General features: G+C 45.3%; 1 protein-coding gene across 1 annotated transcript; it reads right to left on the bottom strand.

Moving 5' to 3' along the window:
• Positions 1 to 8380: 8380 nt before the first annotated feature.
• Positions 8381 to 13043, bottom strand: otol1a (otolin 1a). The gene is made up of 5 exons (XM_014139950.2): positions 12694 to 13043; positions 12005 to 12526; positions 11692 to 11781; positions 10096 to 10167; positions 8381 to 9924 (listed from the first exon to the last, which is right to left on the bottom strand). The coding sequence occupies exons 2-5, from the start codon at positions 12498 to 12500 to the stop codon at positions 9035 to 9037; spliced, it is 1548 nt and encodes a 515-aa protein (XP_013995425.1). The 5' UTR covers positions 12501 to 12526; positions 12694 to 13043; the 3' UTR covers positions 8381 to 9034.
• Between the last annotated feature and the right edge of the window lie 6024 nt (positions 13044 to 19067).

Here is a 19067-nt window from a genome sequence, read left to right as displayed (position 1 = left end):
ACATAACCTGGTTCAAGTATTCATGACATCACCCTGAGGAAGGCACAGTGATGCCGAAACGTTGGTAAATACACATGAAATTGCTGGGAGATTATACATGGAGTGTGCGACTTTCTTTATTTTGATAGTTTGTACTTTATTCTACGTTAGTCCGCACCTCCACACACACTATTATTTTTTGCATTGTTTATAACTTATTTTGTACATAATGTTGCTGCTACCATCTCATGTGACCAAAAAGAGCTACTGGATATCAGAACAGAGATTACTCACCTCTAACTGGATGAAGATTTATTTTTTGAATGAGTACGACACCAAGGATATACTGCTTCCCTGAGACCAAACCCATATCCCCATCATTCACGTGAAGAAAAGATGGAAATACAGGGGGTTAAGATCGGGGTGCCTTGTGAGAATTCACGGCGAGTGGGTAAGCCGTCTCTACCATCCGTTTTCTTGGCTAACGTGCAATCACTGGAGAATAAACTGGATGATCTCCGTTCGAGACAATCCTACCAGCGGGAGATTAAAAACTGTAATATCTTATGTTTCACCAACTCGTGGCTGAACGACGACACGAATAATATACAGCTGGCTGGGTTTTTCCGTGCATCGTCAGGACAGAACAGCTACGTCTGGTAAGACGAGGGGTGGGGATGTGTGTATATTTGTAAACAACAGCTGGGTCACGAAATTTAAGGAAGTCTCGAGGTATTGCTCTCCTGAGGTAGAGTACCTCATGATAAGCTGTAGACCACACTATCTACCAAGTGAGTTTTCATCTTCTTTTTTTGGTAGCCGTCTATTTACCACAACAAACTGATGCTGGCATTAAGACAGCACTCAACGAGCTGTATAAGGCCATAAGCAGACAAGAAAATGCTCATCCAGAAGCGGCTCTCTTACTGGCCGGGGACTTTAATGCAGATGATGTGGATGCTACGCTACAGGACTGTTTTGCTAGCACAGACTGGAATATGTTCCGGGACTCATCCATTGGCATTGAGGAGTATACCACCTCAGTCACCAGTTTCATCAATAAGTGCTTCGACGACGTTGTCCCCACATTGAGCGTACGTACATATCCCAACCAGAAGCCCTGGATTACAGGCAACATCCGCACCGAGCAAAAGGCTAAAGCTGCCCCTTTCAAGGAGTGGGACACTAATCCGGGTGCTTATAAGAAATCCCGCTATGCCATCAGATGAACCATCAAACAGGCAAAGCTTCAATACGAGACTAAGATTGAATCCTACTACACCGGATCTGATGCTTGTCAGATGTGGCAGGGCTTGCAAACTATTACGGACTACAAAGGGAAACCCAGCCACGAGCTACCCAGTGACGCGAGCCTACCAGATGAGCTAAATGCCTTTTATCCTTGCTTCGAGGCAAGCAACACTGAAGCATGCATGAGAGCACCAGCTTTTCCGGACAATTGTGTGATCACTTTTTCCATAGCTAAAGTGAGCAAGACCTTCAGCAGGTCGACATTCACAAAGCCGCAGGGCGGATTTCAAGCAGATAACCATAGTTCCTGTGCCCAAGAAAGCGAAGGTCATCTATCTAAATGACTACCGCCCCGTAGCACTCACGTTGGTAGCCATGAAGTGCTTTGAAAGGCTGGTCATGGCTCACATCAACACCATCATCCCGGAAACCCTAGATCCACTCCAAATCGCATAACCCCTAACAGATCCACAGATCACGCAATCTCAATCGCACTTCACACTGTGCTTTCCCACCTGGACAAAAGGAACACCTATGTGAGAGCGCTCTTCATTGACTACAGCTCAGCATTCAACACCATAGTGCCCACAAAGCTCATCACTAAACTAAAGACCCTGGGACTAAACACCTCCCTCTGCAACTGGATCCTGGACTTCCTGACGGGCCGCCCCCAGATGGTAAGGGTAGGCAACAACACATCTGCCATGCTGATCCTCAACACGGGGGCCCCTCATGGGTGCGTGCTTAGTCCTCTCCTGTACACCCTGTTCATCCACGACTGCGTGACCAAGCACGACTCCAACACCATCATTAAGTTTTCTGATGACATAACAGTGGTAGGCCTGATCACTGACAATGATGAGACAGCCTATAGGGAGAAGGTCAGGGACCTGGCAGTGTGGTGTCAGGACAACAACCTCTCTCTCAACGTGAGCAAGATAAAGGAGATGATTGTGGACTACAAGAAAAGGAGTGCTGAACACGCCCCCATTCACATTGACAGGGCTGTAGTGGAGCGGGTCGAGAGTTTCAAGTTCCTTGGTGTCCACATCACCAGCAAACTATCATGGTCCAAACACACACAGGTTGCATCAACGCCTGGTATGGCAACTGCTTGGCATCTGACCGTAAGGCGCTACAGAGGGTAGTGGGTAGAGCCCAGCGCATCACTGGGGCCAAGCTTCCTGCCATCCAGGACCTATTTACTAGGCGGTGTCAGGGGAAGGCCCAAAAAATGGTCAAACACTCCAGTCACCCAAGTCATAGACTCTTCTCTCTGCTACCACACGGCAAACGGTACCGGAGCTCCAAGTCTAGGTCCAAAAGGTTCCTTAATAGCGTCTACCCCCAAGCCATAAGACTGCTGAACATTAAATCAATTGGACCCGGACTATTTGCATTGACCCCCCTCCCTCCCCCTTTTGTTTTTACAAATGCTATTTGATTTGATTTGAAACTTTTGAGCATGAAAAACTCTGCAGTGTTGCAGTTCTTGACACAAACCGGTACGCCTAGCTCCTACTACCATACCCATTCAAAGGCACTTACATTTTTTGACTTGCCCATTTACTCTCTGAATGGCACACATTCACAGTCCATGTCTCAATTGTCTCAATGCTTAAAAATCCTTCTTTAACCTGTTTCCTCTCTTTCATCTACACTTATTGAAGTGGATTTAACAAGTGACATCAATAAGGGATCATAGCTTTCACCTGGAATCACCTGTTCAGTTTATGTCATGGAAAGAGCAGGTGTTATTAATGTTTTGTATACTTAGTGTATATTTTTATTCTCGACTCTCATCCAAAAGCTACACACCGCATATTTATTTATATACTTGACATAGCTCACTCTAGTATACTCTCAGTTTATTAGGTACACCACCCCGTTCATGAAAATGGTTCGCTCTTACAATAAGTGAGTCACATGGCCGTGGCTTGCTATTTAAACCAGGCAGACAGGCATTGAGGCATTCAGTTACTGTTCGATTAAACGTTAGAATGGGCAAAATGAGTGACCTAAGCGACTTTGAGCGTGGTATGATTGTCGGTGCCGGGCATGCTGGTTCCAGTATCTCAGAAACGGCCGGCCTCCTGGGTTTTCACGCACGACAGGGTCTAGGGTTTGCAGAGAATGTTGCGACAAACAAAACACATCCAGTCAGCGGTAGTCCTGTGGGCGAAAAAATCTCATTGATGAGATGTCGAAGGAAAATGGCAAGAGTCGTGCTAACAGGCGGGCCACAAACAGGCAAATAATGGCACAGTACAACAGTGGTGTGCAGAACGGCATCTCGGAACACACAACTCGTTGGTTCTTGTCACGGATTGCCTACTGCAGCAAACAACCACCGGGAAAAGTCACTGGAGGGCGCCATTGGTCAATTTATGGAGGTTTTAAAAAATATGCAGAATTCACTCTATGTTCAAATTCTCTGTTCATTGACACTACGTTTGGCTGTGGGCATGGTGATTGAATGGGTTACAAGGCGTAGATTTAACTTGTTATGGATAGGGGGCAGTATTTTCACGGCCGGATAAAAAACGTACCCGATTTAATCTGATTATTACTCCTGCCCAGAAACTAGAATATGCATATAATTATTAGCTTTGGATAGAAAACACTCCAAAGTTTCTAAAACTGTTTGAATGGTGTCTGTGAGTATAACAGAACTCATTTGGCAGGCCAAAACCTGAGAAGATTCCAAACAGGAAGTGCCCTCTCTGACTATTTCTTGGCCTTCTTGATCATCTCTATCCAAAACAGGGGATCTCTGCTGTAACGTGACATTTTCTAACGCTCCCATAGGCTCTCAGAAGGCGCCAGAACGTTGAATGATGACTTTGCAGGCCATGGCTGAAAAACAGTAGCGCATTTGGATAGTGGTCGATCTGAGAACAATGAGACTGGGGGCGCGTGCACGAGACGACTCCATGTTTTTATTTTTTCGTCTTTGAACGAAAACAGGGTTTCCCGGTCGGAATATTATCGCTTTTTTACGAGAAAAATCGCATAAAAATTGATTTTAAACAGCGTTTGACATGCTTCGAAGTACGGTAATGGAATATTTAGATTTTTTTTGTCACGAAACGCGCGGGCGCGTCACCCTTCTTTACCCTTCGGATAGTGTCTTGAACGCACGAACAAAACGCCGCTATTTGGATATAACTATGGATTATTTGTAACCAAACCAACATTTGTTATTGAAGTAGAAGTCCTGGGAGTGCATTCTGACGAAGAACAGCAAAGGTAATCCAATTTTTCTAATAGTAAATCTGAGTTTGGTGAGTACCAATCTTGGTGGGTGTCAAAATAGCTAGCCATGATGGCCGGGCTATCTACTCAGAATATTGCAAAATGTGCTTTCACCGAAAAGCTATTTTAAAATCGGACACCGCGATTGCATAAAGGAGTTCTGTATCTATAATTCTTAAAATAATTGTTATGTTTTTTGTGAACGTTTATCGTGAGTAATTTAGTAAATTCACCGGAAGTGTTCGGTGGGAATGCTAGTTCTGAACGTCACATGCTAATGTAGAAAGCTGGTTTTTGATATAAATATGAACTTGATTGAACAAAACATGCATGTATTGTATAACATAATGTCCTAGGAGTGTCATCTGATGAAGATCATCAAAGGTTAGTGCTGCATTTAGCTGTGGTTTTGTTTTTTGTGACATTATATGCTAGCTTGAAAAATGGGTGTCTGATTATTTCTGGCTGGGTACTCTGCTGACATAATCTAATGTTTTGCTTTCACTGTAAAGCCTTTTTGAAATCAGACAGTGTGGTTAGATAAAGGAGAGTCTTGTCTTTAAAATGGTGTAAAATAGTCATATGTTTGAAAAATGTAAGTTTTTGGATTTTTGAGGAATTTGTAATTCGCGCCACGCCTATCATTGGATATTGGAGCAGGTGTTCCGCTAGCGGAACGTCTAGATGTAAGAGGTTAAAATATGGTTTTTAATGCATTTAGGGGGGATCCAGGCCTTACTGCCCGCTATTGGAGCACCCCACTACGGGCCCAAATCAATGGGGGCTGCCCCTAGTGATTTATGGAGGTTTTAGAAAAATCTTCAGAAAAACGACTATGTCCAGTTGTGGGCCTGGTGAATAAACGGGTCACCACGTCTATATTTTGGGATGGTTCTTAATGGCTTCAGGGGGGTGTAAAACAGCATTCTGACTACTACCCTAAATATCCTTGCTCCCGAAAAAAACATGAAAGTCACCTCACAACACTTCACCCTGGTTCACTGATGCACTGCGCAGAAAGAAGACTCTTGGCCGTAAGCTTGAGATGCGTTGGAGGAAGGATGGCCTCACTGCCCATCTACTGGCCTACAAAGACCACCAAGCAAGCTACTATGCTTCCTTAAGCACAACCAGCCTTCTACTCCACCACGATTGACAAGATCAAAGATAACCCTAGAACCTTGTTCTCAATCATCAACCGCCTTCTCAACTCTGCAAACTCATGCCCTCTTGCGGCCTCATCTGAGCAGTGCAATCGTCTCTCAGAAAATGTTCAAGAGTGAGATTTTCAGAAGAAACATCATGGCCTCTAAGATGACCTGCACGCCACCTCCTGAGCCCCCAACTCAGACTGCCCCTCCCCACAGCAACTTCACAGAAGTCACATCCACTGCTGTGTAGTCAATCATCTTTAAAATTAAGGCCACCACTTGCTCACTTGACCCTATCCCTACATACCTACTCAAAACCTGCTCATCTAACCTGCTTCAGTTTGTCACCACCCTCATCAACAAGTCCCTGCTGCCCAGGGAGGTACCTTACTGAGGAAACTCAACTTTGGCCATGACATCCTATTCAACTACAGGCCCATCTCCAACCTTCCCTTCCTATCAAAAGTACAGGAGAAAGTAGTTGCAAACCACCTTCAATCAGCTGTACAACGTTTTCCAGTCTGGTTTCCGGCCCTTGCACAGCACTGAAACGGCTCTGGTGAAAGTTACCAGCAACCTACTGATAGCTTGAGATTTTAGATCATCTTGCCTCCTCCTCTTAAATCTCAGTGCTGCCTTTGACACCGTTGACCACAGCATCCTCTTGCCGTGCCTCAGAGAGCACACTGCAGTGCTCCTCCTACCTCTTCAACAGGAAGCGATACATCACCATTGGAGAGTCCAGGTCGGAGGAGTCTACAGTCACATGTGGTGTCCCACAGGGGTCAGTGCTGTGATCTATTCTACATGCTCCTTCTCGGCCAAATCCTCAGAGACTATAACTATAACTTCCACCGCTACGCTGACGATACCCAGGTATATATTAACACCAAACTGGACACCATCTCAGCCTTATCAAAACTTGGCAGCTGCCTAGATGACATCAGGGCATGGATGAAAGAGAACTTCCTCCAACAGCAGCAAGACTGAGGCTATGCTTATTGGGACACCCAAGCTGGTCACCAGTGGTAGAAACATCTGCCCTACAATTGACGGTCAAGCCATCCATATGTCTTCTGTCATCTCCAACCTGTGAGTCAAGTTTGATCCTTCTTTGTCATTTGATGCCCACATAAAACATAACTGCAAAACATATTTTTTCCATCTAAGAAACATCGCCCAGCTCAAACCATCGCTCTCCCAGCCAGATGCAGAGAAACTCGTCCACGCCTTCATCTTCTCTCAGATCAACTACGGCAATGCTCTGTTTGGGGGCCTTCCAGCCAAATCACTTCAGAGGCTACAACTTCTCCAGAATAGTGCTGCTAGAGTCCTAACCAGGACCAAAAAGTTATCCCACATTACTCCCTTCTTTGCTGAACTCCACTAGCTACTGGCCAACTATAGGATTGACTTTAAAATCCTCCTCCTCGTGTTTAAAGCCTTGAATGGATTGATTCCCACCTACAACAGCGATCTAATTTTTATCAAAGAGCCACCTTGCACTCTCCGCTCCAGCAACTCACCACTACTTCAAGTCCCGAAGACACGTCTCCGTACTATTGGGGACTGGGCATTCTACTGCCTTCCCCCTCGACCTATGGATTGCTCTCCCTGACCATCTGAGACCACTCCATCAATCAGAACTTTTAAAATGAGCCTTAAAACACATTTCTACAGACTGTCTTTCTTATAGTCCTAATCTGGAAAGGCATTTTAGCACCTAGCCTACTATTGCTTTTTCCTGCCTTGATACTAAATGTATGATGTTTTTATAGTTTTTGCTGTTATTTATTTTTTCATTATTTTTTCCTATGTAGAGCTTTGAGATAACACTGTAATTAAAAGACCTATACAAATGAAATGTATTATTATTATTTTAAAAATTATATCATACACCAGCTTAAATATTCAAAACAAAAATACTTGAAATAGAAATTAAGTTATTCTGAATGATATTTTCTTCCATGCATTTCTGTTTAGCTTTTTTTAATGGCTTTTTAAATAATTAATATCATAAACAAATAGTCTGCTTCCCCTCCATCCAACTCCAAGAAGATGACATCATGTAGTTATAGGGAGGTCATAGACTGGTCATAGATTCTGCGTTGCATCGTGCCGAAGAACAGCCCTTAGCCGTGGTATATTGGCCATATACCACATCCCCTCGTGCCTTATAAAAACAGAGTATAAACCTGCTTTATTTAGATTTCTACTTCTATTTGGCTATCGGTGCTTGGATAGTGTAACACAAATATGTATAGCATGTGTGTTTGTGCTGTTGATATTCCTTTTCAGGAATATCAACATTATTTTCATGTATTTAAACATGATGTTTTTACATGATACCGTACAATCAATACAATCCTCATTCAGCCCTCCTCTTCAAACTGTGATATCCCAGTGCCCTCTAGTGGGAGAAATAAAATGTACGTTTCAGTCAGACACATTTTGGTGGTGACCATATACTAGTACATTAGTAGGCTGTAATACATAATGCATTCATATATCAACCACCATCACTCCCAGACCTTGGAGCTGTAGTTCTATGACACAACAATGATGAAGGCTCATTACTGTAAGGAGCACATTCAAGTAGTACTGGGTGAAACTGTCCCTAATCAGAGCTGGGATTGGGCAGTTGACAAAAATCAGATCCGCTTTAGCAGTGTTGGAGGTGGAACTGCATTAGAGCTGTCATATCCACAAGTAGCTCCTGATATTATACCTAAACCGGACATTGCCATTGGCTGCATGGAGACGCATTAGGAGAAATTCCTTGCAGCCTTGTTTACAAGTTCAAACACTGGAATGTGAGATGTAGTCTACACCTCGATTAGGCTAATAGAAATCCTCATTATTTTGTTTTATGATTTTGCGACATTGTTTATGTATAGACTACACTTTCTCACTCTGAACTTCTAATGCGAGTTGGACAGGTATGGCTTTGTGACAATTATTAAGAGCAGCTGCTCACCGACTTGACAGCTCCAACACAGCTACATGTCTGACACCGCCAAAACATTAGCTATGCGGGTGTTGGCTATCGCCGGTTAACGCTTGATCTGATTGAATCTAAGGCTAAGATCAGTAAAGTCTAGATATGTTCAAATCCATAAACTCACACAATATTCATTTCAAGCATTAGCAGTGTTTTATTGCATTGTCAGAACGCGTAAGCGTTGCATAAAGTGTTACAGCCTTTCCCATCCAAATACAGCAAGCATTTGGTCAGATTGTTTTGATAGCAATACGCAGAAACATAGGCAGTAGCAGTAGCAATAGCAATATTGACAGAGATGATTTAGCAGAGTAGTGCAAAGAGTTTGGAGGGGATGCGGAGTTGTCAGATAAAGGTTGTGCAGAGGTCAAGCCGGGTTCACAGGCGAGGTCGTAGGTCAGGCCTTGGGGTCAGCATAAAGCAGGAAGCCAGTGAAGGTGCTGTCGTCTTCGCTGCTGGAGTAGACTCCGTTCCAGTCCCTCAGCGTCTCCAGCCATACCTGGTCCCCTGATGCCAGACGCAGCAGAGCCAGATTGGACGCCTGGTCGATGTCCTGACCGTACAAGGAGTCACGCGTCCGCAGCTTCTTCACGCCGTTAATCACCAGTGCGGCACGCAGGGGCCGATTGCGCACGGTGATGTGGTAGGAGAACACATAGACCCCGGGGTGGGTGCAATTGAACTTGCTGAGCATTGGGTCCCAGTGTTCCTCTTCGTTGTAGAGGACCTTGTCAAACTTGACGGGAAGGCCTGGAGGGGGGAAGGACTTGCTGGGGAAGAGGCCCACGCTGAAGGCAGAGCGTATTTGCTCTGCGGTCTCCCCCTGGGGGCCCTTGGGACCCCGCACACCTCGTGGGCCCTTGGGGCCTTTCTCTCCTTTCGGCCCAGGCATGCCCCTCAAGCCTGGGGGACCCGGAGGCCCCCGCCCCCCTGCCTCCCCTTTCCCTCCCGGGGAGCCTAGCTGACCCCTCAGACCTACAGGCCCTGGTAGACCATTGCTTCCATTTACTCCCGGGGGTCCCACCAACCCCCTCGGCCCAGGGGGGCCAGGTAAGCCCACCTCCCCTTTCTCTCCCTTCTCGCCAGTTGGACACTCCCCCATCTCTCCCTTTTGGCCATTCTGTCCCATTGGGCCAGTCAACCCGGAGGGACCTGCAGGGCCTATTCTACCCAGGTCACCTTTCTCGCCCTGGGTCCCATTCCACCCAGGCTTTCCCCTTTCTCCCAGGTCTCCTTTCAAGCCAGGGAGGCCTGTTTCTCCTTTTTCTCCTTTGGGGCCCAAGTCACCTGTGAGAAGGAAATTAGTCACTTACTGTAGCAAGAAAGTCTGATAGTGAAACAACAGTTGACATTCAGTCTAATAAGATGACTGTTCTCCTCTAATAGAGTGTGGTCTTCTAGCAATAGCATTATACTAGGGCTACTCTACTCTGATGATATCTAAGGAACATTGTATACCTTTCTGCCCCTGTTTCCCAAGTATCCCTGGAGCACCAGGCATCCCTGTGTCTCCTTGATCGCCTTTGTCACCTATCAAATAGAAAGAGAGAAGGATCGGTGTCTTAAACGTGTGGGTATAGATATCAGCCCCCAGCATTAATGCGCCATTTTAGATCAAAGTTACAGATTTGTTGAAATCAGCACCAGAAAGCGACGTGTTCAAGAACGAGATAACAGATGGTATAGTAGCTAACACTTTAGAAATCCACTTTTTTGAGCTGAAAGATGATGGCCAGAGCTTACCCATGATGTTGAACAGCGATTTAAGTCAATAAGTCTTCCTTACTTTTAGTCAAATTATGATATATTTGGGCTTGAAGTGACAAATCTGAACTGCCCACTTTGTGAAAATCCATGTAAATGCGGTGTCTTTACAAATGACTTTCTCTCTAGGTTTCAATTCAGGGCTGGGTTTTGTTTTAATGTCACCCCCCACCAGCATGGAATTGTTAATGAATCAGAAACAGCTTCAAAGTTATTCCTCTTTGTGACTGAGATGATCGAAAAAGCCTTGTGTCCCCTTGGCCGCCTGATCCATGGCGCAATAAACGTATGTTTTTGCACCTCCACATTCTTTACCAGAAAATTATCATAATCCATTGGATAATTTTTCAATTTGTCACTTATTTTTAAGCTCGTCTGTATAAAACATATATATACACTACCGTTCAAAAGTTTGGGGTCACTTCGAAATGTCCTTGTTTTTGAAAGAAAATCGAATTTTTGGTCCATAAAAATAACATCAAATTGATCAGAAATACAGTGTAGACATTGTTAATGTTGTAAATGACTACTGTAGCTGGAAATGGCAGATTTTTTTATGGAATATCTACATAGGCGTACAGAGGCCCATTATCAGCAACCATCACTCCTGTGTTCCAATGGCACGTTTATCATTTAAAAGACAAATTGATCATTAGAAAACCATTTTGCAATTATGTTAGCACTGCTGAAAACTGTTGTCCTGATTAAAGAAGCAATAAAACTGTCCTTCTTTAGGCTAGTGGAGTATCCGGAGCATCAGAATTAGGGGTTCGATTACAGGTTCAAAATGGTCAGAAACAAATAACTTTCTTCTGAAACTCGTCAGTCTATTCTTGTTCTGAGAAATTAAGACTATTCCATGCGAGAAACTGCCAAGAAACGGAAGATCTCTCATAACGCTGTGTACTACTCCCTTCACAGAACAGCGCAAACTGGTTCTAACCAGAATAGGAAGAGTGGGAGGCCCCGGTGCACAACTGAGCAAGAGGACAAGTACATTAGAGTGTCTAGTTTGAGAAACAGACGCCTCACAAGTCCTCAACTGGCAGCTTCATTAAATAGTACCCTCAAAACACCAGTCTCAACGTCAACAGTGAAGAGGCGACTCAAGAATGCTGGCCTTCTAGGCAGAGTTGCAAAGAAAAAGCCATATCTCAGACTGGCCAATAAAAAGAAAAGAGTAAGATGGGCAAAAGAACACAGACACTGGACAGGGGAACTCTGCCTACCCAATTTGTGATAGGGGGGGGGGGTCCTTTAAAAGCTGTATTTGAGAGATGGCAAGCTAACCTTTATCTCCTTCAAGTCCAGTAGCTCCAGGCATACCATCCAGTCCAGGAGGTCCCATGAATCCCACATCACCTTTCTCTCCAGGTACACCTGAAAGACGACAGGGGGAAGGAGCGGAAGAGCAGAGGTAGGGGAGTTGGGGATATGAGGAGCTATTTAGGAGTACACACCATGCACACACACAAAATACTGTATGCAAGCTCACCGAACACAAACTACGAGTCATGGTCACTATCCAGTACAGTCACGATCCCGATGTATACTTTTAGTCACTCTGTACTAAAATCAACATAATTTATATTCTTTAGTCTACCTGGAAGTCCCCTCTCTGCTCCAGGCCCTGGGGGCCCCCTCTCCCCTGGGGGCCCCATGGGGCCCTTTTCAGGCGGGCAGCACTCGCAGACGTTTAAGTAGCAGTGGCTGTAGTCCAGGGTATAGTTTCCCATGCCGGCCCCAGGGAGCGCCATGGAGTCTGTGTGGAACTCTGTGGGGTAGGCGTCGCCTGCGTAGGTGGTGCTGTCAGTGGGCGACAGGGAGTAGGCGTCCGTCATGGTATCCTCTGTGGTCTCGTCGGTGCCCAGGCTACTGGAGGGGGCCATGGTGGTGGTGGTCTGCCTGAAGCCCAGACGGGCCGGCTGGTCACCACCTCCTCCCCCTCCACCACCTCCTCCGGTACCACCTCCACGAGGGGGCTTCTTGGTATTCTGAGGCTTTGGTCTGCGGGTTGTTCTGGTTGCGGACGACTGGGTCGCCATCAAGACTACCGCCAGCAGGGTTGTGAGAATGGCGAGCAAACGAAGAGAGGGCATGTCAGCGGCTTTTGGTGTGCATTGATCTGAGAAGTAGAGAGAGAGAGAGAGAGAGAGAATAAACATAGATGAAGGTAGTAAATCACATTTAGTAACAAGTAGCTATCAATTCATGAACAATTCTGAGGACTGACCTAAACAAAAAAGTTACCTCACATAAAAAGTGACCTCAAATGAAGCACTCTGTGCTTACCTTTAAATTAAATGGTTTGCTGTTCACTCCATTCCCTGCATTTGGTAGTTTCAACAACAAACCTCTTCCCTTTTATTGTGTCTGCTAGCCTCTTGCCTCCGTAGCTTGACCAATGAGAGGAGACTTAAGGGACACACTGGGGATTTGGAGGAAGGGTGGGTTGGCACGGACACAAGGTGAGAACCTGAGGGATATGGTCATGAAGTGCTAGAATAACATACTACAACACAGGACTTTCTTTCCTTTCACCTTGTGTCTTTGTGATGTGTGATATGATGTTCTATATGGCTGCCACAAACAGACGTGCATGCATACGAACACACACACACACACACACACACACACACACACACACGCAGACACGTGCACACACACACACCTGTTAGTAATGGATCATACCCCATATGAGATGGTGGCAGGACCGTACGGTCAGGCATCAGGGCGACCACACCACATTGGCACCGCATCAAAGCGGAAGGGACCACAACACAACCGCAGAGGGAGGGATACATTTCTCAAACGAGCGTCCATAACCACCTTGATCTAACATCCCACCAACTTTTAGGAAACCCAGTACTGCTGACTTTTACAACTCCTCTCAGAGGGCTTTATAGGTAGGATGTCAACCCTCTATCTTGACACCGGATGGTTTGAGGTTTGAAGTTTGAACCCCCTCTGATGCTGTACTGTGGCCCCGTCTGTGAAACCAACACCAGCAGTCGCTATTGGCATGTGCTCCTCTGAAGCTTTAGGTGCCTCATGACAGGTTCCTTCTCAAGGCTCTGATGAAGGTCTCCTACGCCGAAACATGACCCTGGCTTTAGAACTCTAATCACATTCTCAATGTGCTTTTTTTCTGAATGTCCACTAGCCATGAGCTACAGGGTTGGGGTAGGCCGCAACTATGTTCTTCATTCAACAGAGAGGGAGAGAATCAACCAAAGGACGTTAAGATAGAGAGACCTTTGTTAAACAAATCTAGGCTCACATTTGATATCCAGCGGCTGTTGCCTTAAGATCTTATTCTTGAAAGTGAGAACGTCTGATGAATATGCATGTGTGACCATTGTGTGGCGCAAAATTGCAGTGAATTCTCTGGGTTCGACCATTTCTGTCTTGTGGAGTGAAACCTGCAGACCCACGGCCTTCCAGGAATTGAGTTTGACACCCCAAATCCCCAATATATATCTCAATGAGAGCTTCGTAATAATTCGGTCCATATTATAGCCTGGCTAACCCTTAACTCAAAGTATTCCTGACTTCAGAGTCTGGAAAGGCTCCAGAATGTTGTATGCAAGATTAGTCGATAATTACTGATTGGTTCTCCTCTGTCTCTTTCTCACTGTGACGACCCTCCCACTCTGTCTGCCGTATTCTCTTTGTTCTTGTTTCCTTATTAGGATGCCGGTGGGCGGAGTTGGGAGGGTCGTCAGCGACATGGGAAACACCTGGGCCCGGGTGTGTCCCAGGATATATGCACCTCTTCCCCATTCATTGGGGAACTCTCTCCATGCAGAAACCTTCATAGATTTTGTTGTGGTAGTTTTGTGGCCTTTTGGTTGTTTGCTTTGGCACCTTTCAACACCCAGCATTATCACATTTATGCATGCAAAACACTCACATTACTGATTACACACACCATTGTTAATTGCATTTAGGTTACCTCAGTTAATAAATATATATTTTGTTATTCCTTGTCTCCATGTTGTCTCCCTTTTGTTACGAACTTTGAGCCGGTTCGTGACAAGTGGGGGCTTGTCTGGGATTTTGAACATATTGTGTTTGGGAGAAAACGTGGAGTTAAATTCTGTATGTGCTTTGTTTGCATATTTTGTTAGTTTGAGTTTGATAGGCCCAGTATTGGTTGCCTTTTGTTGTTTGGTTTGTGTGCTACGTTGGAGAGAGTACAATGGTTAGTTTCCAGGCCCCTGCCCAGCCTGGAAACTCTTGCTCTACTCGCTGTTGGGACATTGGTCTGAGGTGAGTACAATTGGCTGTGTACCTCAGTGGGAGATTTGGGTAGGGTAGTGAAACTTGCTACCCGGAGCTATAGCCTTTTTCTCCTGATAGGCGTAGCGACGTGTTTAATTTTTGGAATATGTTGGGCATGGATAATGTTTTATTTTTGTGTGGTGTCTGTGGACTGAGCAGTTGTCTCGGGCACATCCGTGGCTTGGGGGAATCTGCCAGCGTGCTGGGGGGTTTATTTCCTCGCCAGCGGGCTACAGTGTGTAAATACCCACCGCAAATCCGCACTGACTAGAGTTGAGTTATTGCAGGTTTTGGGGAAGCTCCGTATCATCTCTTCTGTGGTGCCCAGTGTGATTGTCATTTCTCTGGTTGTGGTCTGGTGTGCCCAGCAGAGGGGAAGAGCGAGATTTTTCTTTTTTTGTATTTTCTTGTGACTATGGCGTCTTGTGTAGACGAGTTCATTGACTTTCCATCAGAGGAACTGTTAGACTTATGTACTAAAGAACAGCTGTTGAAGGTCACTGAACACTACAAGGTTGAAATTAGTGATAAACGTCTGAAATTCTATAAGGTTGATATTGAAGGCCAATCAGATGGAGAGTGGTATTCTTGACGTTACCACTGGGGCAGCCTCTGCTGAGGACTCGCCGTCTCCCTGTAACGTTACAATGGCCATTCCATCGGTTAGTCCTAGTAGTCTTCTTTTTGAACAGCAGAAAGAACTGCTTCTGTTACAGCTAGAGCATGATCGTGAGAAGCTAGAGCATGATTGTGTAAAATATGAAAAGGAATTGGCATTTAAACAAGATATGAAGCGTGCTAAAATCAAGCTGCAACAAGAGCGGATAGAGTTGGTTAGGGAAGGAAAGATCTCAGGGGAGAGTTTGTTCTGGGAAGGTGACCCAGATTTACCTAGGGGTCGTTCCTCTTTTGGTCGTGCACCGGACACATTTGATATTGTTGGGAACTTACGGTTGTTGCCTCAATTTAATGAAAAGGACCCTGAGACATTCTTTTTGTTGTTTGAGTGTGTTGCTGAAGCTAGGAGTTGGCCTGATTCTGACCGCACTTAAATGTTGCAGTGTGTGCTGACTGGTAAAGCACAGGAAGCATATTCAGCTCTTAGTGTATCCGACAGTCCCAGTTATGATAAGGTTAAAACAGCTGTGTTACAGATTTACGAATTGGTCCCTGAGGCTTACCGCCAACAATTTAGAACTTTAAAAAGGGATGATAAACAGACTCATGCTGAGTTTGTGCGAGAATTATCTTCACAGTTTAATTACTGGTGTTCCGCCTCTGCAGTTATGACTTTCCAAGGGCTGTGTGATCTGATTATGTTAGAGCACTTTAAGGACACAATCCCTGATCGTATTGCCACGTACATTAACGAACGAAATGTAAAGACTGTCACTGAAGCTGCGGTTTTGGCGGACGTATGTTTTGACTCACAAAAGTGTTTTTGCAGAACCCCGTATTCGGAGTGAGTGGGGGCGTTCGGAGAGATTTGGGCCTCGCTCACCGAGATACTTTGGTTCACGGGCAGAGTTTCATTCAGCTAGGGTTGAGCCTGTTTTAAAGAAGATAATTTATTTTTCTTATCAGGTTTCTGCGCCTTTCCACATCAGTTCACTCATGACACATTGTCTCATGCCCAGGGGCATGTGAAAGTCCATACTGACCCAGACTATTTACCTTTCATTACGGAGGGTTTTGTGTCTGTTAGGAAGTAAGGACCTAGTGCCAGTGAAGATCCTAAGAGAGACAGGTGCCTCTGAATCGTTTGTGTTGGAATCTGTGTTACCCTTTTCTGCTGAGACTGATTCGGGGAATAGTGTTCTAATTAGGGGAATAGGTTTGAACACTGTCAGTTCCATTACATAAACTGATGTTGGATTGTGGACTGGTGAAAGGAGAAGTTGTTGTGGGGGTGCGTCCTTCATTGCCTATTGAGGGTATCGACGTTATCCTTGGGAATAACTTGGCTGGTGAGTGTGTGGCCTGTCGTGTTTCCATCTCTAGTGGTTTCCACTAAGCCGTCATTTGTTGGGATTCCTGATGAGTGTACAGAGTTTCCCAGAGGTGTTCTCTGCGTGTGCAGTGACGCGTTCTATGAGGCGTGGCGAACTGGTCACTGCGCCGACTAATGAGAATAACACAAAGAAGTATCACTGCTTTCCCTGTTATCCCGTGATCTGAGCGGGTTACAGATATAATCAATGCGCAACGGACTGACCCCACATTAGAAGAGTTGATTGACCAAATTGTGCCTGTGGAACAGTTGGGAGATGTCGCCCATGGCTATTTTCTCCAAGAGGACGTCCTGATGAGAAAGTGGGTGTCTCATGGTAGTTGTTTTCTGGGGGAGGCGATTAGTCAGGTTGTGGTGCCAGTGAAGCTTCGTGAGTTGGTGTTGACAACTTCTCACAACGACATTGCTGGACATATGGGTGTGAGGAAAACCTACAATCGCATATTAAGACATTTCTTTTGGCCTAAATTAAAGAGGGATGTTTCTGATTTCATCAACTTGTCACCTGTCAATTAACTGGTAAAACTAGTCAAGCTATTAAGCCAGTACCACTGTTTCCTATTCCTGTACTCAGCCAACCTTTTGAGTATTTGATTATTGACTGTGTTGGTCCTCTGCCTCGTTCTAAAAAGGGTAGTAATTATCTGTTCACTGTGATGTCAGACCACTAGGTTCCCTGCTGCCTATCCTCTCTGGTCTATCACCACTAAGTCTGTGCTAAAAGCTTTGACTCAGTTTCTCTCACTGTTTGGAATCCCTAAGGTTATTCAGAGTGATCAAGGATCTAATTTCACATCTAATCTGTTTGGTCAGGTTTTCCAACAGCTCCATATTAAACACAATTTGTCTAGCGACTATCATGCTCAAAGTCAAGGAGCGCTGGAACGTTTCCACCAAACACTTAAGTCTTAGAGCTTATTGTACTGAGATGGATAAGGATTGTGAGGAGGGGTTGCCTTGGTTACTGTTAGCCGCTAGGGAGGTTTCACAGGAGAGCACGGGTTTCAGTCCAAATGAACTTGTGTTTGGACATGGGGTGCATGGACTTTTATCTGTTCTCCAGGATGACTGGAAGTCTCACGAGCCTCGTCAGTTCCTGTTATCATGTGTGATTTCCGGCGACGCTTGTACGCTGCTGGTGAAATGGCTAAAGAGAAGCTATCATCTTCACAGGACAGGATGAAGGGCATATTTGATCGCCGAACTGAGCCTCGTCACTTTAGTCTGGGTGACCAGGTTCTTACTCTGCTGCCAATTGTTGGTTCTCCTTTTCAAGCCAAGTTTCAAGGTCCATATACAGTGGTGCACCAGTACACTGAGCAAAATTATCTAGTTGCCACTCCAGAACGGAGGAAAGCACACCAACTGTGCCATGTAAATTTGTTAACCCTATTATGCACGTTCCTTTGCGACTGAACAGTGGGAGTTTACAGAGGATGGTAAAACCTGTTCGTTTGGCTGTTACCGTTATTTCCCTTGGTTCTTGTAATGCTAGGTCTGTGCATGAGGAGGAAGATGTTCCTGGTCCCGATGATTGCATACTGCAGAGTAGACTGAAATTCAGAGACACTGGATATTTTAGACAGCCTTCTCACTCATCTACCTGTTGATGGGCGGAAAGAGATGGTTGGTCTGATTCTGAGATTTCCAGGCTTGTTTTCTAATACACCTACACGTACAAACTTAATAGAACATGATATTGACATTGGAGATGCTGAGTCCATTCGTCAGCTGTTCTATAGTTTCTGCAGAGAAACTGCGTTGTCTGGATGCTGAGGTCAGGTACATGCTGGATAGTAAGATAGCAGAGCCTTTCTCCAGTTGGGCTTCTCCCTGTATCTTGGTCAGTAAACCGGACGGAAGAAACAGATTTTGTATGGACTACCGTAAGGTAGTGTCACTAAGCCAGATTCATTTCCTCTTCCTCGGATGGGGGACTGCTTTGATCAAGTGGGCGCAGCTAAGTTTGTGCAAATTTGACCTGTTAAAGGTCTATTGGCAGGTGACACTGACGAGTAGTGGACACGTGAAATCTCTGCTTTTATTACACCCTCTGGTCTGTACTCGTATTCGGTTATGAGTTTCGGCCTGCGTAATGCACCTGCCACTTTTCAGCGACTTATGAACAGGGTTGTCGCAGGTCTGGCTGGGTGTGCTGTTTATCTGGACGATGTAGTGATATATGCAGATACTTGGGAGGAACATCTGTCCCGTATTCAAGCATTGTTCGAACGTCTGGCTGCGGGTCGCCTCACGATCAATCTGGCTAAATGTGAGTTTGCTCAGGCAACTGTTACATACCTTGGAAAGGTGGTTGGGCAGGGTGAAGTGCGTCCTGTTTGGGCTAAAGTGGTAGCTATTGATGCTTTTC

The sequence above is a fragment of the Salmo salar genome, chromosome ssa14 (genome assembly GCF_905237065.1).
Source record: "Salmo salar chromosome ssa14, Ssal_v3.1, whole genome shotgun sequence".
NCBI lineage: Eukaryota > Metazoa > Chordata > Actinopteri > Salmoniformes > Salmonidae > Salmo > Salmo salar.
This window is presented reverse-complemented; position numbering and strand designations above follow the sequence as displayed.

Bases quoted from the DNA above. Each gene is read 5' to 3' on its own strand.
- otol1a (XM_014139950.2), bottom strand. From the start codon at position 12,500: ATGCCCTCTCTTCGTTTGCTCGCCATTCTCACAACCCTGCTGGCGGTA. The intron at 11,782-12,004 runs GTAGACTAAAGA...GTCGTCTTTCAG, and splicing joins AGCAGAGAGGGGACTTCCAG to GTGTACCTGGAGAGAAAGGT. The intron at 9,925-10,095 runs GTATACAATGTT...TCCTTCTCACAG, and splicing joins TGGGAAACAGGGGCAGAAAG to GTGACTTGGGCCCCAAAGGA.